This window comes from Manis pentadactyla, chromosome 6 (genome assembly GCF_030020395.1).
Source record: "Manis pentadactyla isolate mManPen7 chromosome 6, mManPen7.hap1, whole genome shotgun sequence".
Taxonomy (NCBI): Eukaryota; Metazoa; Chordata; class Mammalia; order Pholidota; family Manidae; genus Manis; species Manis pentadactyla.
The window spans coordinates 10,822,382-10,843,675 of NC_080024.1; the positions used below are offsets into that span (position 1 = coordinate 10,822,382).

At 40.1% G+C, this 21,294-nt stretch overlaps 1 protein-coding gene and 1 long non-coding RNA gene across 2 annotated transcripts in view; one reads left to right on the forward strand and one right to left on the reverse strand.

Annotated features, from left to right (window-relative positions):
* Positions 1–21,294, reverse strand: part of COL4A3 (collagen type IV alpha 3 chain) — a 119,542-nt gene that overhangs the window by 49,574 nt on the left and 48,674 nt on the right. The window contains exons 2-15 of the mRNA XM_036913481.2: positions 15,696–15,752; positions 13,689–13,778; positions 10,713–10,757; positions 10,066–10,110; positions 9,239–9,301; positions 8,516–8,569; positions 7,692–7,718; positions 7,083–7,157; positions 5,002–5,064; positions 4,840–4,875; positions 2,986–3,027; positions 2,690–2,767; positions 954–1,016; positions 512–571 (exon numbers count right to left, since the gene is read on the reverse strand). Coding sequence (XP_036769376.2) covers positions 512–571; positions 954–1,016; positions 2,690–2,767; positions 2,986–3,027; positions 4,840–4,875; positions 5,002–5,064; positions 7,083–7,157; positions 7,692–7,718; positions 8,516–8,569; positions 9,239–9,301; positions 10,066–10,110; positions 10,713–10,757; positions 13,689–13,778; positions 15,696–15,752 — 798 coding nt within the window. The remainder of the gene's footprint in view (positions 1–511; positions 572–953; positions 1,017–2,689; positions 2,768–2,985; positions 3,028–4,839; positions 4,876–5,001; positions 5,065–7,082; positions 7,158–7,691; positions 7,719–8,515; positions 8,570–9,238; positions 9,302–10,065; positions 10,111–10,712; positions 10,758–13,688; positions 13,779–15,695; positions 15,753–21,294) is intronic.
* On the forward strand, positions 9,224–9,951 carry LOC130684038 (uncharacterized). The gene is made up of 3 exons (XR_008998155.1): positions 9,224–9,337; positions 9,578–9,627; positions 9,723–9,951. It is a non-coding gene; the product is annotated as an uncharacterized LOC130684038 (long non-coding RNA).

Consider the following 21,294-nt stretch of genomic DNA (forward strand, 5'->3'; position numbering starts at 1 on the left):
CATTCTGCTTCCCGTCTCCATCTGCCCTCCCCTCACTCCCCGTGGTTCCCAGCAACCCCTTCCCCCCAGTACCTTATCCTCCACAGTCACGTTCCCAGGGTGAGACACGTGACCAAGCTAGGCCAATCAGAGCGATTCTCTGGGGGCTTATATGTGGACACAGGGCGACACACACTCTTTAACCTGAGCTGTCTGCTGCTACATCCTGCTTTTCCTCCCCATCACCCCCTACACAGAAGAAGATCATCTGTTAAAGGAGAGAATGAGGCCCATATACAGAGCGGAGCCCCAGGAGACGGAACAGGTCCTGCCCATACTGTTTCAGGCTCTGCAGTCCTTGAAGCCTGGTTTAATCTTGAACTTCTCAGAGCAAGTAAGTCTCACTTCCCAAACCTTGAAAAATTTTTAGAAATCTAAGCTAGTTTGGGTTGGGTATCTTATACTTGCTACCTAAAGAATCCTGTGAACTGACCAGTATAGGCTGCACAGGACACTGGATTTCCCAACTTACCTGCAGGCCAGGTTCTCCAGGAGCACCTTTCTCAGATCTGTAAGACTCTCCAGGTGGTCCCTGCATTCATTAGACTTGTGTCAAATTTTAGGAATTATTAAATTTTGATTTTCATTGATTTTGATTAACTTTCTCCTAACTAGTCTGCTATATGTAAAAATGTACAAATGATGGGTCGTCTAAGTGCGGAATCTTGTCAGTATTAATTAGAAAACAGATACTAAAAAACACATGCTGAAGATCAATCATTAGATGGGTGCCACTGGGTGCAGGTAAAACTGCACAGGTTTCAGCCAGAAGTGGCCGTGAAACAATTACAGTATAATCATGACCTCTGCAGTGAAGTATCATTGTGTGTTAGCTCCTATTAAGGTTTAGATGTAGATCATACATCAAAATATGTACTAAGGCTCCAGGGACAGCATGACTACACGTGACCTACCGAGGGTCCAGGAGGTCCGGATTTTCCCACGGCTCCCTCGTCTCCCTTCTCCCCCTTGAGGTCCTGTCACAAAAACAATTTAAGGTCATTACAAACAGATCAAACAAGGACTTTACCCATCATACTTAGAAATTTCCTCTATCTATTCAATGAGCTGACTTTACAAACTACTTCTGCACCTCCCGTGAACACAACACGTTATCATTTTCCACATTTCAGATTTTATACCTGTGAAATCCTTGAAACGATACATAAACTTTTTTTTAAAGAAAGCATATCTTTTGATCAAAGTACATGAAACTAATTCCTAAATCAGTTTTCTATAAGGAAAGATTGTTTTTAATGTATTTTACTTTCATTTTTAATATACTGAAATTATTTTCATTGAGATTACTTACTTTCTGAGTAAATGTTACAATGAGGGTTTCATTCATTAATGAGACTTATTTTGGGCTTTCACATTTTATTGATTATAGTTTTCCCAATATGAGTCTTCTCTTGAGGGTGTCATTTTTTCAAACTCTTTGCACCCCCCCCAGTTAAATCTTTCACATACAGATTTTGTCAAGATTTCTTTCTGTTAATTATCAGTCAATAAAGTTCTAGACTTACATTAATTTAATTTTTGCTGATTACCTCTGAAAAGTTCAGTTATTTTCCTTAGGCCAATTTTTTCCCCAATCTTCAGTGATAGTTATTTAGGTCATATCAAATTTCACTGTGTTTTAACTTTAGTTACTTTTGTTTTGGTGATTTCTATCATTAAAAATGAATTATATGGGAGTGTGATGGCTAAGTGGGTTCTTTTTGGGGAGATGAAAATGTTTTAAAATCCCATGTGGCAATAGTTGTACACTTCTATGAATCTACTCAAAGCCATTGAATTGTATAATAAGCCAGTGAATTTTATGGTATGTGAATTATATCTCAATGATGCTGCTAAAAATGAATTATAACTAAAACCCACAAATTCTAGTATTTAAAGGGGTGAATTTTATGGTATGTTAATTATATCTCAAACAATTATTAAAATAATCATAAATTTAAAAGAGAAGTATGGTTTATGTTTATTTCTTAGTTAATCCATAAGAAAATTGTTAGCTTCCCTCTCACTTCTCATTCCCATTTCAAGATATTCCAGGACCACTTAGTGTCTAGGATTGGCATATTTTATGTGATTCCCTTCTTCTGAGCATTCAATTCAGTTTCACACCCTGGCCCTTCTAGTAACGGCACAGTGGAAGCAAAAAGTAAATGTTAATGTCAAAATAATAGGGTCCTAACATCTTTGGGAGGAATGCGACCACATGGTCTCTGGGGTTAGAATGGCAAGGTAAAAATGTTCCATTTGGTTTTGATACTGCTCTAGGTCATTTTTATTCAATTTGATAATAGCCATACACCATTTTGTTATCCTTTATTAAAAAATACTCACTGAACACCCCTCTGTGTTAGAAACAATGAGAGGGGATGGGGATAAAGGGTGAGCAAAACTAGATCCGGGCTCTATGTTCAAGAATCTTGGAAGATGCTTGTCTGAGATCTTCCTTGTCTCACCTTTGCTGGTTTTTCCAGGAAAAGACAGGAAAGGAATAAAATCCAGAGGCTCAGGTTGGCAAAGGGGGGTGGGCTGAGCTGGACTGAGATGACAAAGCTTTATCACAGAGGTCAGGGATCAGAAGGACCTCATCCCACAGTGGGAAGGCCCAACCCTAATAATAAAATGGAAGCATTACCGTTCTGTTCTCCGGGCCCGTTAGTGTCACGATAACTGTTCCTGGTGGTCCAGGCGGTCCTGTTAATCCTTTCACACCCTAAAAACAAATACACTCAGGAATGAAAAACTAAACATCCTCTTTATTTGAGAGATCTACTTTTCCCCCCTCTGGGTCTTATATAAGTAAAGCAAATGAAAGTTTGAGACACAGGAACACATTCCATTCAGTGTGACTTAATGAATAGAACATGTAAATTGACTGTTATGGTACTTAAAAGTGTCTTCTCCATACATAAACCATAGGATTTAAATTACCCGCTCTCCTTTTTGTCCTATCACGTTATCACCCATGTGACCCTGTAAGAAAAGATAAAACAAAATTATTTTTAAAAAATGAATATCAATGGTATAAACCCTTAAAATTCCAATGTTTATAATTGAACATTTATGTTTTAATCATAATGTTAGTATTACAAATGTTACTTTTGCTGCTACTTGGAGTAGAATGGAAATATGTTTCTTTTAAAAGTGGGGATCTTGACGTGCACAAAGATGAGAGATTTACTTAATATAGCAAATGTGAGGTGGGGAAGGGAACCCAGCCTGGAGGACATTTGTGTGGTTCAGCCACTAGCTGATTTTGATCCCATTGGCAGGTTACTTAACGTCTTTGTGCTCTGGTTTTCTTGTCTTAAAAATAACAGGGATGGGTAGCAAAATTTCAGGATTCTGAAATTTGGAAGTTAATAAAGAAGCTAAGAGTAGAATCCAAGCTACCTGACTTCACTAGTAATTTAGTGAGATGAGCTAAGTCTAATGTGGATAGTCTCTCGTCGGTAACAGTGGCCAATTTATCATTTCAATCAATGTCTCCTTGGTTGTTTTTTTTGCTGGATCATGTACATTTTCCCCCAATAGCTCACAATCTATAGATAAAAGCTCAAGGCGAGGACTCAAAGGACTTTAAGCCTCAGCTCCATCATTTACTGTCTATATGACAATTCCCTTAACCTGAACCTATCTACTTCTAATGGGTGTGTACACGCATGTATGTACACACACACGTGCATTACCACAATGAAATACTAAATGTGAAACACCTTGGGAAGTACCCTACATATAAAGGCTCCCTGGAAATACGTGAAAGATATTGTGTTTAGTACTTATTTCCTAGTGGGGTTTAGCCTCACTCGACATTCTCCTACTTAATGAAGAGGATCAGAATATGCCACCCCAAAATGTATCATGTTGGCATAAGAATTATTTTGAGCTGAATGCAGTTGAGGAACAGCAAATACAGAGAAGTCCTCTACCCTTCCCGTGTCTGCCTAAAGGCAGGGTATAAATTTCCCTTTGGGTCTGCTCTCTCCTGTACCAGGAAGATGTGACAGCTCTTCTCACTGGACATGGTACTGACTTAAATCTGCACAACAAACCTTACTGAAATAAACCTTATATTCCGTTAGTTTCCCCCATATATTTACCTTCCTACAGCTTATTGCCCCTAGAAGCTCAAAACCCTTTTTGTTTTGTCACTCTTTCACAAATTATTACCCTTTGTTAAAATGGTATACAAGCCTCTTTGGGTTTTTCATTTCACTTCTGTGAGGCCCCCATGTGCATATGAAATAACCCTTTTTCTTCTATTAATTAGTTCAGTTTTGTCAGTTCAATTTGCATGGCTGTCACTGAACACAAGAGAATAGAGGAAAAAGGCTTTTTCCTCCCCAACACTAACAACTGGACTGTTTAGTAGAAAGACATGCAGGACCCTGCTTAATGAACACATGAGTAGTTGTCTTGTGTTTACTAGCATAAGGTCAGGTTGGTTTTAGGAAGAAGCCTGCTATAAAAAATTTATAGGATAACGTGTTGGGCAATCAGTAGGATTCTAAGAAATGGGAAACCTATGGACTTGCCCGTTTCCTGATATGGAGTGCCATCGTATAATTGAATCATGACTCTTTGTGTCAGGCATCAGGTTAGTGAAGTTCAGGGAGAAGAGAGGTAAGAGGTGCAGAGCTGCCAGCCATACTCCCTGCCCTGTTGGGAATCCTTGTGAGCTCCAGAGAGATGCCTGGCAGTGACCCCTGTGCGGAATCAGACCAGGTTTGGCTTTTAGATTGGTTAGAACATTCAGGCGGATGGGACATGTGACCTATGACCTACCTTAGGTCCTGGAGGTCCCATGGTTCCTGGAAAGCCCTAGAAAAATCCATAAGTTAAAATTATAGCAGTAAATGCACCAAGCCAGATACTCTGTTTGAAGTTTTTAGCTATAATTCCATTGTTAGTTTACAGTGTCTACAGCAGTGTTGACTTCATACTCACAGAGAATCCTGGAGGACCAGGTGGACCAACAGGTCCAGGAAAACCCAGAAGGCCGGGAAAACCCTTTAAATTAATCAGATGATAAGAGTAAGTTTAAATTTACTTTTTACCTAAGAAAAATGCCCATTATTTAAATCCATTAAAATATTTTAATGCAATCTGGGAGCATGATGCCCATTGATAGGTAATTACAAAAAAGCCAAAAAGTATGTTGCCACATGTAACAGGCTGCCAGGAATATCTTGATGACATTTCCAGAAAAATGACCAGAGCAATTGCTCTACTTTAGAAGAGTTTATAACATTTTTTGAAAGTTTGCTCTTCCTACTCTCTTTTTCTTGTCTAAGCATGCTTCTACCATAGGGCTTTCTACCTGCTCTCCTTCTGCCTGGAGTCCTCTTTCCCCATGGAAATTCTCTACGACTCACTTCTCCTTTTCTTATCTTTACTCAAATCCCTTCCATGAGGCCTTTCCTGCCCATCCAATCTAAAGCTGCAATCCTCCTGACCTGAATCTGTCCTCTCCCCTGTCCCTGCATTGGTTTTCTCCGTGGCATTTATCACTACCTAACATATCATGCACTTACTAATTTACTTTTTTTTTCTATATTCTCCTATTAGAATATAAGTTCGATGATGGCAAGAATTTTTTAAACTAGCTTTTGTCTGATTTTTGCGGTATCCCTAGAGGCTAGAATGGCCCTGGCACATAATTGGCATGTAATAAATATTCCCTGAAAAAATGGACATCCCACTGTCATCCTCAGCAGCCACACAATGTAGTACACAGCCAATACTCAGTACACCTAAGGACACATCCACGTCCCAGATGACGACTGTCTCCTCTTACTGGATCTCTGGCCTTCAGCATCTGGCCCCTTAAATGTTTCCTAAGCAAAAGAACCAAGAGCCATTATATTCTGTATCTTCTTTCAAAAGCCTATAACAGCTCCTAATTGCATCATTCTGCAGTTTTTCAGCCCATCATTAATTGGGTGTGGCTCACCATATAGGAGGCCACCAACCTTCACTCAAACTCTTTGACTCAGACAAATGCCAGTCTCTGTCCAGTGATTTCCACATGTACTTGTGAAGTAAGTTAAAATATTTCTGGTTAATCAGCCAGAAGGTTAGATTCTTTTTGAATCACAAAGTAAAACATCCACAGCTTTGAGAACAACTGCATCTCTCCGGATCTATCTGGATCACCCTCGGGGTACAGGGTGATTGGAAAGCAAACTGTTTAACAGGAAGAACATGCATTTAGATTAACCATGTCATTTGCTGTCATGGAAATGTTAAACTAGGGCTGTTATTTAAGATTACAGATTTAAATTGCATTTAGTATATGATACAAACCTATCCTTGATTTCAACAAATGCAGAATAAAGGGAGCTTAACTAGGCCCTGAAAATGTCTACTTGTGTGACTGAGATTTAATAAGAGACTAAAAGGCAAATGTACGTAATCATATTTTTGTATCAGTTTCATGTAGTTTCTTTTAATAAGGTGGGTATTTTAGAGTGAAATGAGGTAGATATGTAAGTAGGAGAAATATGAATGTTTTTAAAAATGTTCTTGTGGGTGCCAGAGGTGGGGGGATGGCAGGTGGGCAAAATGGGCGAAGGTGGTCAAAAGGTACAAACCTCCAGGTATAAAACAGATAAGTCTTGGGGATGTAACATACAGCTTGGTGACGATAGTCAGTATTATATTACACACTTGAAAGTTGCTAGGATAGTAGATTGTAAAAGTTTTCATCACAAGAAAAAATACTTTTGCAAGTATGTTGGTGATGGATGTTAACAAGACTTATTGTGGTGATCATTTTGCGACATATACAGATATTGAATCATTACTTGTATACCTGAAACTAATATAATGTCATATGTCAGTTATATCTCAATTAAAAAAAAGAAAACAAAGCAAAATGTTCTTAAGAGAATGAGAAAGATATTTGAGGACAAGAGAGAGGAAAGAGAGAGACAGGGACACAAAGACAGGAAGAGAGGAGACAAGGAGAGAGACAGAGACAGACAGATTGAGAATGAAGGGGATCTTCTCTAAGGAGCTGTAGGTACCTGGAATCCTGGTGCTCCTGGCAATCCGGGGTCACCTTTTCCGTCACGTTCTATACCTTCTCCAGCAGGAGCACCCTTGAAAATGAAGTTCATGAAATATAATCAATGTTGTATTTTCAAAACCCTTTATATGTTTATTCAAAGTCATTCTCCTTCAAAAATAATAGCTTCCCAGGCTATATACTTAGGGAAATGATTTAGGATTATGAGTTATTCCATTTTTAAGAATTCAAAACATTTTAATATATCCTAAAATTAACAATTGACCATTGAGGGAAGATAGACACAAGGATGATAAACCATTCCCCAAGGTACCCAAACGAGTGGCAATTCCTGATGTAGAATGTGGGGCCCTGGAATCTGAGATCTGTTCTCTTCTCCCAGACTCCATTTCCTTAGGGACGATACAAAACTGGTGTTCCTTAAGACACATTTATAAGAAGAGCTAGAACTTGTTGAATAGCAATAAATATTCTGCCCCAATAATTATGGCTTCTGAATTAATGATGAAACCTGATTTGTAATTACTTGTATCTTATAACTGAATACAAGTCCTTTTCATCTGTACAATTAGAGATTATTAATAATGGTATGCCGCCTATGGCTCACCTTTTCTCCTTTCAGACCAACAGCACCCTAGGGAAAAAAGCAGCATATTAACAATTGGAGCCAAACCAAATACGCGCCATCATTGCTGTGTCCTCTTGGCTATTCTGCCTCCTCTCCTGCTACGTACTTCCCACTGGATCTGAAACATGCTCAAGTTACTCTCCTTTAAATAAAGTCCCCCCTTCCTCTGCCCCTGCCGATGCTGACCTGCCTCTCCTGCAAACTTCCCGTTCTGTTCAGGCCCCACTCGTTCCTCAGCCCCACGTCTGCCTTCCCGCCTCTCTCCACCCTGGAAGTAGCCCTTGCTGCCTGCAAGGGCAGAGATGTTGCCGAACCAGTGACAAGACTTAGCTTCTTCCTGGACTTCTCAGCAACACTGGGCAGCTGTCTGCCACTCCCCTCTTCTCTTCTGAAGTTTAGCTTTCCTGGGCTGCCATAAATATACTCCTCCTGGTTCTTTCTACCACCAGGGCCACTCCCCTTTACAGGTTTATTCTCCTTAACCTAGACATCATGCCGGAGCTAAGTCAGTTCTAGTCCTTCTTCCTCATTCCCACTCCTTGAATCACCACTATTCTAGGCCTCTCTTCTGAGTGAATACAATTACTCCCCCTTTCCACCTGGATGTCTCAAAACAAATTGAATCCTCAAAGTGCAAACCTGAACTCACAAAGCATTTATTCATTCGTTCCACACCTACAAGTTGAATGTCTGTCCCAGACTTCCGCAGGGTCATGACGGCTTTCAGTGTATGGCCATTCTAGAATAAACTACCTGTATTTATACTCTGTGCCTTTGATGCAGAGCTGGAAATGTACACCTACCGGGATCCCTGGGTAGCCCGGTGTGCCTGGGAGGCCTGGAAACCCTTGTTCACCCTGGAAGACACAGAAACTTCAACATTCTTCTTAGTTGTTCTAGAACAGCCTACTGAGATACTTTCCCTGTTTCTCTCTTCCAACCCTGCAGTGGTAAATCTATACAGAGTAACCCAAATTCCTTACGGCTACTGGGTTGTGAAGCTGAAGGCCAGAAAACCATTATTTTAATTGACAACAGGATTAGAATCTACTGTTTGTAAAATTGTGCATAAATGGCAAAAGTGGAATTGTGCCAAGAACTTTTTAATTGCCGTTTCCTTGAAACTTTAGTAATTAGTTCTTTCATGGCCACCATCCTGGGGAAGAGGAGGGCACAATCGGGAGACAGCGATGAGCGAGCATCGAACAGCTGTCATGCTTTTCCAAAGACCAGTTTTGCATTCCATTTACTTTCTGATTCACACACACTCACGATCCCAGAAGGAAGGAACCAGTCGAGCTCCCCATTATCTTTCTATGGGAGGACTTGAGAGAACTTCTCCAAAGGCAGTCAGAAAGCAAGGCATGAAAAGAAAGAAAAGCCCCACGCTTCTGCCCTGCAGACACATACCATTGGTTCTGGTCAAAAGGATGTTTCAAGGAAAGTCCATCCCATCACATGGCGACTGCACCTTGATTTATTCATTCAGCAAAACAGCAACCATCTTCTGTGTGAGGAGCACCTACCTTAGAGCCATTGCATCCTGGCAAACCGGCAAGTCCATAAGGTCCAGGACGGCCTGGGGTGCCCTGAAAAGGAGACATCGTTGCCTACCCCAGAACCAGGTAGAAACCATGGGGAACCCAAGGTGAGGGGCAAGATGGGCTAATTTAGATAGTTATCTAGTATAAATGGCTCTTTAAATAGTTTAGTAAATGAATTACTTTAGATATTAATTGAAATAAAATCATAGCAAGTAAAATGGGCTAATTAAAACCAAAATTAGCTCATGTGAGATACAGATATTTTACATAAAACAAAAATTTTTCTATGTAAAATGAAGTCCCTTAATATGCTGTTTTAAGGGAGGAAAGGAAAAGAAAAAGAGAAAAAGAAGAGGGAAGTGTGCACAGAGGTAACAGTTTTATTATTTTATTATCCTAGGCTATTAAAGTTATTCTATTCTGTTCTGTCCTATCCTGTCCTAATCCTTTTCTGCTTATATTTCAGGAAATACAATTTGACTTGATGTCCTACAAATCCACACTCTAAAACACTCTGTGGCTCTATCATGCCGTTTTCATCAGGTAGTGAATGTGTCAGTAGCCATTTCTTTGTGCTATTGCTTTACAGCTTTATTAAAATGGGCTTACTTTTATCTTACTACACTGGTGGACAGTGACTGCACTGGGGTATGGGTGGGGACTTGATAATAAGGGTGAATGTAGTAACCACATTGTTTTTTCATGTGAAACCTTCATAAGAGTGTATATCAATCATACCTTAATAAAAAAATAAAATAAAATGAGCTTGCTTTTTATTTTCCCATTTGTACATTTTCCCCATTACTTACTGGAAGTCCAGGAGGACCTGAAAATCCCGGTAATCCAGTTATTCCCTGAAGACACAGAAAAGGAATGGGTATCAAGATAAAACACTTTAAAAATGTTCAACCTTAAACATAAAATTATTTACCTTTCTAATTAACCCCATCCTGCCACTATAATTGGGAATGGCTAAAAACTATTTGAAAAACAAACAAACAAAAAAAGGTTTGGCAAATTTTTGTACATCTTCTATTTACATAATTTTTAAAGAGACAATTAAGATTCTTTTTGGCTTTTTTGCATATATTTTTAAGGTATGATTTGCATACAGGCAAGTGTTCTGATCTTCCACAGCTTGAGGAAGGGTTATATATCTGCGTGTGCACATATTGGTATCACCACCACCCCCTGCAAACACGGGATGTCTGTCTCCACCACTCCAGATATTTCCTTGTGCCCTTTTTTGTCAGTGAATATCTACTCCTAACACAGAACCACTGTTTTGACTTCTACCAACATGGATTAATTTTACCTGTTCTTGAACTTCCTCTATACAAGTGTACTATGCACAATGTACTCCTTTGTGACATTTGTACAACTTTGACAGTGGAGAGCTCTTCTTGTTACAAAGAAGAATTTTCATCCTTCAGGATGGACCGGTTGGACTACTAACCCTTACACCTTTGGGACCAGTGAGTCCTGGGCGTCCTGGAGATCCCTAGATCCAAATGAGAAAGCGAAAGGCAGACACTGTGAAAATTATTCGGCACCAAGAAACCCTAAAGTAAAGGCCCCAGTTTTATTCACATGCCAACTTGCTTGGCTCTTGCAATTATTTTGTTGTTAACACTGGGCAAGTGCTTGCTTGTTTCATAGCAGCTAAAACATTTCTCAGAAAGGACGAACAAATCCGCATCTTCTGTTACTGTGCCTGGGGTCCAGGGCCCAGCGACATTAGCATCATCTCAGAGCTTGTTAGAAATGCAGAATCCCAAGTCTTCCCCACTCCCAGGCCTACTGAGTCAGCATCTACATTTCAACAAGATTAGAGGATGATTCTTGTTCACATGAAGGCCTGAGAAGGCTGTTCTAAAAGCCCCACATTAGCCAGACAGCTGCTGAGGTCTGATAAGGATGACAACAGTTACAAAGGTGGACGAGAATAGCAGCCAGTATTTCCGTGCATGAGAAATACTTTATTAATAAAATGGGCCTGGTGCACACATATAAGTACACAGTGAAGTAAGAACTGCCTGAACCAGAGATAAACTTGCTTCCATCACAGAAATGCTGCTTTGAGGCCATTTCTTGGAAAATAAACGTAAATGGAGACTGTTCTAACTGGGCCACTAGTGTGAAAGTTGCAGGCCAAAGGCCATTTCCTTCCATCATTCCTGAGTTTCAGGATGTTATGATATTTCTGATTTTTGGGGGGGAAAGGGTTGCTACACACTCTTTTGAGACTGGACTGTCAAGGCCCAAGTCAGCCTTTCCTGACTGACATGCAATTCCTGGGTACATTGGCCGTGTTACCCCTTTGCAGGCTGCTATTTGTATGACGCAGAGGCAGAGGAATGAGTTGTTTTTACTTTCCCACTGTAAATTGTTCCATGCAGAAAATGTTTATAATTAAGATGGGAAATACATAAACCTGAAAAATCTTTTTGGTTGGGCTCTTATTTTCTCTAAGTGTCTGCCCTTGACCCTGACCACACGATCTCTGTGGCTCCATCTAGAAGCTCCACTTTAATACTGTAGCTCCCTGACAACACAGCGCATGGATTTTTCAGATTAACTTTATGGAATACGTGAATGCCACATGGCCCAGAGGAAGCACTGTGTGTTGGCAATTGCTCTTTCAATTTATTGTTGGCTTCTCTAAAGAGATGCCGAGGACATGGGCAGAATGGGGTGTAGAAGACAGAAGAAGGAGTCGGCATTAGCCTGACCCAAGTCCTGGGCTGACGTGGCAAAACTATTCTCCCAGGCAAGTGGAGGAACATCTGAGTGCAAGCCCTGGAGGAAGGCCGTGGGATGTCCCGACACTGCATGTGTCTGAATTCAGACACTAAATGTCCCGAATGTGAGTGATTTTTGTTTTTTTTCAAAATTAGGATCTGGAGAAGGAGAAATGGAGAAACAGAACTCTTGCATTATTCATGTATCATTTTTGCATGAATATGATAGTCCAGAAGTGGTAGAGTTCCTCAGAAACAACAAGCTTTTGATTTTTCTTTGGAAACTGTAGGTGTGGGCTTAGTTCCTTTGATTAAGGAGTTGGTTCTGGTATCATATAAAACCAGATTGGAGCTCTGATTCTGCTCCCTATTACCCATGTAACTCTGGGTATTCTGAGTGTCAGTTTCCTCCTCTACAATGGAGGGAACAATATCTCACCAGAGTCGTGAGTTATGGGATCCTCGTGAAGAAGAGCGAGTGGGATGCAGTCAAGAATAAATGTCCCAATGCCTGACACAGAAGAAGTTCATGGTGAATGTTGCCTTGGTTACCATTTAAATATTTTACACATACTTACTAAATTTAAGAAGACTCTGTGGGAATCTATTACAATTATCTTTGGTAACTTAACTCACAGCTTGCCAGAGCTCCAGCAGTCGGGAGCGCCCTGTGTATGTGTGTGAGTCCAGTGTGAGTCCAGCCAATGTGCACAGCAGGAAAGAGCCATCAGCAAGTCTAGTGGTTATATGCAGTTACGTAGCAAATCCTCTACCTATTTACTTAAACAAAGCCCTTTGTGGCACCACAGACTTTAGGCTAAAAGTGTGTGGTGAGTGTGAAGGGCAGTAGGTTCTGGTAAGAACTTTAGGATCCCTGATGTTGAAGGGACCAGCTGAACAAGAGGAACTCACAAAAAAAGGGAAAAGAAGGGCATCTGAGTAAGAAGGATTCCAGAAACAAAAACAAGTGTTTCAGGAGAAGAAAATGAGCCACAAGGTTGAAAGCAAAACACAGCGGTTCAGGTCAGATAAGGACACAAAACCAGCCTTTGGCACTGGCCACTTGGAGGTCATGGGTGGTCTCTGCAGGAGAATTTTCATGGAAGGGGTGAATAGATGGGCTGCAGCCAGCATGGTTATGTTTCTTAAAGAAGTCTGACAGAAAGGAAAGACAGGAAAAGGCTGGCAATCTCTGTTTTAGGATCTGAAAGATCTAGATGAAGTTTAATATTAGCACAGGAAGTTTGCATGCTTAAAGACTGAAAGAGAAAAGCCAACATCAGAGGGAGAACTGGCACGTTTGAGAGGGGTGACACCAGGGAAACAGGGGTCTAGTGGGGATCCCCTGACTCCAGGATGCGCGGCGGTGGTGGTGGTGGTGGGGATTGGGTCCTGAGTGGAAGGTGAAAAGAACTCATCTTTTCCTGTAGGACAAAAAGGCGTAGAAACTGTGTAGCTCAGGGAGGAAGAGGCAATAGTGGGGGACTTGAGAAGACAAGGAGGGTCATTTGAATCGTCTTGGAAGAAGATGCAGTTCTGAGGGCCCAGCTGAGACGGAAGGGTAGGAATGACTGTGCCATGGCACCGACTGGCTGAGACGGGGGATCCTCTCCAGGTTCTCAGCAGCCCAGGGGAAGGCATAAACAAAGTGAGGTGGCCTGGGGATTTTCCAAGCCTACAGGCTGACATACCTTAGGCCCCTGCGGTCCAGGCAAGCCTTCAGGACCTGGGAATCCCTTCTGGCCAGGATAACCCTGGGGTCCAGGAAAGCCTTTCTCGCCCTGTTAAAAACAAACAAGACAAGAACCAGCACTTTCCAGCAATAAATACACCCATAACCATTGTTTTCTTTTCTTAATGACTTAATGATAACATTTTGACTATTTTTTTCTGCCTTGGATTAAAAAAAAAAAATCAACACTCCGCAGAAAGCATAATAGCAACTGGATATCTACCAGCTGTGAATATTTGATATTTGTAGGCTTAAAAGTGTTTGCCTTTAGTCTTGTAGAAACTGCTTTTCCCAAATGGTAGGTAGAGGGAAAAGTCCAGTTAGAAAGATCAAGGTTGGGGGAGCGTGTTGGCAGGGGGATGGAGAGAGAGTGAGGGTGAAGCACAGGAATGTGCTTTGGGAGTGTGCATAGTTGCTCTGCAGCTTGAAAAGAATAACATGCAGGCTATGAGTTTTAGTCCTTTCTTGATTATACAGGAATTAGTAATTCAATCTGCTATTTGTGTAGGAGATGCAGGAGATATCAAGAGAGGCATAACCAAAAGTATGAGCTAAATAGCTTTTTAGAAAGAGTTAGATGACAGTATGGGGAAGCCCCTAGTAATGAATGAGTGATGGTAATTTAGACCCAATGAGTCTAAATTATGTTTCTTCCAATAAATAATTTTCTCCTAGGCATGGATCTTGCGATTACTCTTTAACAGTAAAGCTACCTGGTTGATTTAGTAGATGTAATTACACAATTTGCAAATTAAATTTAAAAAGAGAGATCAAGTCAGCGATTTCACATTGTGTATCAGCACCAATTATTTGCAGACTTAGAATAGCATCTTGCACTAGTAGAGAATCAATCAATAAATGCTTCTTGAAGGCAAGAGTGAATCACAGGTTTCCAGCATGGATCTGAATATATTACACTCATAGTTTCAGGAAAAAACCTAAATCAATAGCAATTATTATAGTTAAACATAAATGCATTAATAATTATAGTTAATATATAAACTGTATTTAAATTTTTTTTATTGAAAGAGCTTAAAACATGTCCTTTTAAAAATATGTGTAAGTAGCTACCTTTCAATATTGTTAAGCAATTCATTAGTGCCCCCGAGGAGTTTTATAAACAAAGAAAAAACTTCAGTTCTGCCTCTATCTTAATTACCACAAATTGCAAGTTAATGGAGCGAATTAATGAGATTTCACGGCATTTCTATTTTTCTTTGAATTCTGCAATGGAGCTACGGGCTTACCCTGCTATCTGAAAGTAGAACAAACATTTCCTAAGCCAAAATGGTCTAAAGAGATGAGGATGCAACGCTTTCCGAAAGTGCATTGTGCCACTTCGCTTTTATGAAAGAACTACGTTAGTGTAGTAAACACGTTTTCTTAAAAGTGAAGATCCTCTTTGGATTTCTTTTGGTTAACGAAACCAAGTACCAATGGAGGTCTTTGGTAAAAGCGAAGCGGTGTATTGAGAACTGTCGGAAAGCGAGAAAAACCTTCCTTCAGCTGAATTTTTGCCTCCCCCAGCGTGCTGCTGCAGGATTCTTTCACCAGGGGGCGCGCTTGCACCAAAGCTGCTGGACAAAACCTGCAGGTTTCAGTATCTATCAATCAAGGTGAGTGAACCAAGTTGTTTTCAGTTCTTCTTTCCTGTCCGTCCAAACAGGGGTATACGTTATGGAGGCGTTCTTATAAATTTTCTTTTTCGCTAACTTGCTACTTTTTCTTTACATACCAAGAGAGTTACAATTTAACTGCTGGTATTTATTTACACAAGTTATCTGAAGCTTCCTAGAAGGCTCCCCTTCCCCCTCTTATGTTAACGTTTATATGCAATTAGTTTAAAAGTGGATTTCGGAAGTGGAATAACACAATGCTAATCTCTCAGCTACTAAAGTGTGAATTCCTTGATGATCTCTATAGAGAAAAGAATTAAGTATTTAGTACTTAAGGGTTTTGTTTTTACCTTCTCCCCTTTGCTCCCATCACAGAAGCACTGGCCTTTCTCTTTACAGACACAGACCTAGAAAGAGGGAAAAAGAAAAGTTTTGTTTAAAAACAGCTTAATAAATCCTGCCTGACAGGGAAAAGCAACATATTTTTCTTCTTTTTGAGCACTGAACACTACTTATTAGGAGCCATGTGATACTGTGACAATATATCAATAGAAATAGAACACAAAACTGAGATGATGCATAGAGGAGAACTGTTAGATGTATGTACATATTTTTATTACATTTATTTTTAAGTGATTTATATTTATGGAAAAGACAAAGCAGCTATTCTTTTTTCAGAATAATATACAGTGGAGCCATATGAAATTGTCATTGTAGGTAGATACCAGTTTAATGTTGGCAGATTTCTTAGACTTAGCATAATGTAATATATGCATGTGTGTATATTAATATGTTAATTGGTGATATCTTCTATGGGTGATTCTAAGGTTTTCTTTTCCTGAAATAATGTTCAAGAATGAGAAATGATGATCAATACCCATTATATGTCTTTAGGAGAACAAACAAATTCGCTAATATTAGTATCAAAAGGCTCTTTCTTAGTAAAAAACAGAAGTAAAAATTTAGTTTAGTAAAAAAAAAAGCACAAATTGTGAGCCTGGTAACTCTTATCCTAATTAGTCACTTTGACATACTTAGAACATAAGCGCAGGTCCACTCTAATGAAGGTCAAGTTTTAAAATTTTCTCTGCCAGCAGGGATCAGAAACAAGTAGTTTAAAATAGTGAGTTGAAAAAAATTTTTGACAAGTATTCTATGTTTATCTTTTTATATATTTATCTTTAAATGTTTTTCCTTCCAGTTAATATTGACTGAAAAGGAATTTCTTTTCCATGGGGGGAAGAAAAACCTAATTTTTGGACGGCAAAGGGAGGGCAGGTGTAGGAGGTATGCTGGCTGGTTGGTTGGAAAAAGAAACTACTTCAGATGTTCCCAAAGGGGAGGACCCTATCTGTACAATCAAAATAAAAATGCACAAACAGAAACATCTTTAATTGAATATATTTACTGAGCATAGGAGAGTAAGCTACGCTGTCATTCAAGGAATGGAATTTCTGACACTCAGAACTGATCCTCACCACATTGATATGCATTTTGATTTATATAACTATAAAGTGATTAATTGAAAAGGAAAATCTATATTTCCCCCCAAGCATTGGATAGTTGATATTTTTTTTAGAAGCCTCAATTTTTCCAATTCTCTTCCCAGATGTTTGGAGTCATTAAGTCATATCTTGACTTAATTATTTAAACTTGTCTTTCTGGAGTTTTAAACTTTTATGTTCATCTGAATCACGAATCTATGTATCCGCTACTAAAGCAGTGCTCAAAGTATAGCTCCCCAGACCATCAGCAGCAGCTGCGGGAAACCTGTCAGAAATTCAAGCTCTCAGCCTCACCCCAGATGCGCTGCATCAGAAATCCTGGGGTGGGTCTCCATACCCTGTTTCAGAGGCCCTGGGAGTGTCTAAGCTCACGCCCCATCCCAGCCTATAGGACAGAGCGAACTCTCTGAAGGTTTCTGAAGACGAGCTCATTGGAGACACTGATTCACAGTCTGGTTTTGTCTGTGATGTCTTCCTGCCTGCCTTTCCAAGAAGGTAGCCAGGCTTGTGCGCCTCTCACGGTAAGGATGCTCTTGTCACTGAGCTAAAGGCAAAAGCTGCCTGGAGACAAGACACCTCTTGGCTGCTGTTTCTGGAAGTGTGACTTCCTGTGGGCAGCTGGTCCCAAGAGCGGAGGGACCAACATGCTGTTCCCACAGAGCATCTGGGAGAGGCAGCAGGTCCTCCACCCAAGGGGACCAGAAACGGGGGAAGGACGCTCACCCAGGCCAAGGCCCAGACGCTGACGTTTACATGGCACAGGCCGCCACTTCCAGGTGGACAATGAGCATCTCGGACTCTGCTTTCCCCAGACCTAAAAATACCTCCTGAGCATCTCTGGACCACAGGGAGGAGGCAGTGCAGTACCAATCCCCTAACCTCTGGGGAGGTACATGGAGGCCATGAGACAAGCTGGGTTTTATTTCTTGGAGGAAAAGTCATATTCGCCGTGCACTACTGAAAATCTTTCAAATGTAGGTTGAAAAACAAGTGTTTGCTGAACTCTTCCAGACGAAATCAGGCACCCTTCCTATTTGCTCCTATGAACTACTTGCAGTTATATGTTTAATGTATATTTTAATGTATATCACTCTAAGCTCCAGCAGAGTGGGGACTATGTGGTCTTTTTGGCATCAGTAACTCTGGCATATAATATGTCCTAAACAAGTGCTTGTGGCCTGATTGAACGGACTAATGAGTGGATGGAAAACTGGTAATTTGTTTACATCCAATTTGGACCTGGAATTTTAAGGCATATGAATTATATGGCCATTTTTGGGGCTGCCGTGAGTATGTCTTCTCGATGTATGAGAGAACTATACAACTATGGTTGAACTGGCAAAGAATAACATGAGAAGCTTTACTATTTTAGCACATATTAAAATTAACACAAGACTAATTCATTGTTAGTTTCTTGGAAATAAAAGTATTTTTTGGAAAAATTTTGATCCCCCAGAGGAATTGAAAAGCAGTACAATGAACACGAATATATGTTCTCATCTAGGTTTATCAACTGTTAACATGTTGTCCACCTTCCCATCTCTCTCTCTACACACACACACACACACACACACACACACACACACACACACACACATTTTTTTCCCAAACCATTCAAAAGTAGACTGTAGACACACCAGGAGACTTCACCCTGATATTTCTACGTGCATCTCCCCCAAAATATATTCTTATGTAATTAAAACATCATTCCTGAAACTAAGAAATCAATGCTGATGCAATAACTTCAGCTTACTAGTTTTTAAATAAGATCTTCCACTTTATACAAGGCTCCTGATGACCATTAGAAAATGGAAAGTTGTTTTATTTTTAGGAAATCTTTTATTTCATACCACAGATTTAGTCTCAATCAATACCTTCACCTGTAATCAATACATGAGGTCTGATCTCAAGGAGGGTCTGTCCTAGTTCCAAGAACCCTTTGCACTTAGGAGGGGGGCACCAGAGGTCAGGTATGTGGCCACATTGTTACCTCGAGTCCCCTCTTGTCCAGAGTCTGAATTCCTGTCACTACAAATGATAACTTTGTCTCCCTTTTTTGTCATCAAAACCACAGTTCCTGATTTTTTACATTATTGTCCCTCAATCTGGGTCTTGGACCTTTAAGGAAAACATATTTCGCTGTTGTTTGTTTCCTTGTTTTCACACTAAGGTAGAGCCTTATTTGATGGCCCCAAACCAGCTGGTTGGTTAATCGGAAAAGTTAGTCGAATTGAGGAACCAAAACCAAACAGGTACACGAACACTTTATACATTTTATTTTAACTTAAAACGTAAAGGCATATCCACGAGAAGAAAACAAATCCTACCATTTGCAACAACATGGAGGGAGCTAGAGGGTATTATACTCAGTGAACTAAGCCAGGCAGAGAAAGACAAGTACCAAATGATTTCCCTCATTTGTGGAGTATAAGAACAAAGCAAAACTGAAGGAACAAAACAGCAGCAGAATCACAGAACCCAAGAATGGACTAACAGTTACCAAAGGGGAGGTGAGTGGGGGGCGGGTGGGGAGGCAGGGAGAAGGGGATTGAGGGGTATCATGATTGGGGCACAGGGCACGTGTGGGGTCACAGGGAAGACAGTGTAGCACAGAGAAGACAAGTAATGACTCTGTGGCATCTTACTACACTGATGGACAGTGACTTCAATGGGGTCTGGGGGGGACTTGATAATATGGGTGAATGTAGTAACCGCTATGTTTCTCATGTGAAACCTTCATAAGAGTGTATATCAATGATACCTTAATAAAAACAAACAAACAATCAAAAAACCATAAAGGCATACCAATTCTTCAATCTCGTGGAAAAAGGTCCAGGTCTTTTCTTTGGAACTGGTCTGCTGTTTTGAGTTCTGTGACATCATTCTTGCTAAGTCACATCCATAATGCATCACTAACAATTTCTAGTTTTGTTTTTTTTGAAACAAGCCGATTGCTTAAAGATGCTTGTCAGGCAATCTGAGTCTAGAGTCCTTCTACATATGAATCCATATTTTTCTCTAAGTTTGTACGTGTTTTCTCAGTCACACTTAATCCAATAGCAGTTTTTCTAATAATTTTATTTTATAAAATCTTCTAGTTTGCACAGAAACATGGGTCTTTTATGTATTCATATTCAACCAATTTGTTATTTAATATTTAATTAAATTATTTTTTTTACAATAAGTACAACTGGCAGAAGTGACTAACTCTTGGCAATCATAAAAGTCCATCAGTGGAGTAGCTATACGCCAATGTACTAGGGGGAAGCCTATGGGTCTGAAGTGGGCAGCAAGCAGTGGGCACCAATTGGTCTTTTGCAGAGAAGGTATAGAGAGTTCTGGTCAGTGCAGCAGTTGGTTTAAAGGAGAGTTATTGAGAGAGTTTAATGTACTGTCTGCTCATCCACCATGTCATCCATGTGCATGTGATCATCCCTGTTGGCATGACTCCAGAGCCAGGTCTAGGGCTATGTTTCTATGCCTGGGTTAATAAAACTGCTCCAAAATTGTTCCAGCTTTGATTTTTAGTTCAATTGGCAAGGCATGGCCTGCTTATGTATCTGCATGATTGGACTGGCCAGGATGTCAGAATATGTGACAATTTTGCTGACATCTGGATGTTCCACCTGATTGAATAAACCCAAAATTATAGTCAAGGCCGCTCTCTGGCAGTTGTTCAGCTGATGTTCTAGAAGCAAGTGCTGCCTGTGTGGTACTGCAGAGATCGTAGCACAGGGCCAAGTGAAATCAGGCCCTTCGCTGGTTTTGGATGGTGCTGACAGAAGCCCCAGAGTCAAGATACTCACTTCTCTTAAAGATGTAGTTTTTCCTGAAATAATCTTTAAATGTGCAAATGTGTTTCAGTAATTCAAATAGAGGATTTAGCCAAAGGATACAGTGGCCCTACTGTCATTTTCATTGAGTTGTATCCACGTTTGGACTCACTTTTGAAGCACCATGATTATATTAATGGAATATAACTCATTATTATTCAAATGCTAAATTGCTGAAAAACCAGTATGGCCAAATGCTACTAACCATCAAGAAAGCATAGCTGACTGATATTTCTTATGCAACAATTTTGATGGTTTTTCCTCTTCTAACAATCAAGTAGCTCTTAGTTTCCATGTACCTTAATTAAATAAGAAATCATTTGTCATGAGCAGAAGGCTATTAATAATGATTTTATGGCTTTTCTCCCCCTGCTAACCATTAACACATCAGGAAGCGATCCAAGATTATATGACGTTTTAGCACTTTTGCATATTAAATAGTTAAACTTGTGAGAATCATTCATTTGAAGGTCACGTTCATTTTTTTTTATAAACCCCATTTAGAATGCCAAATAAACTTTGGTAGTACAGAATCTTAAAAGATTTAGAAGTCCAGAAATCACAAGCCTTTGCCCAGATCTATGTAGGACCTGTTCCCACACTTGCCAGCT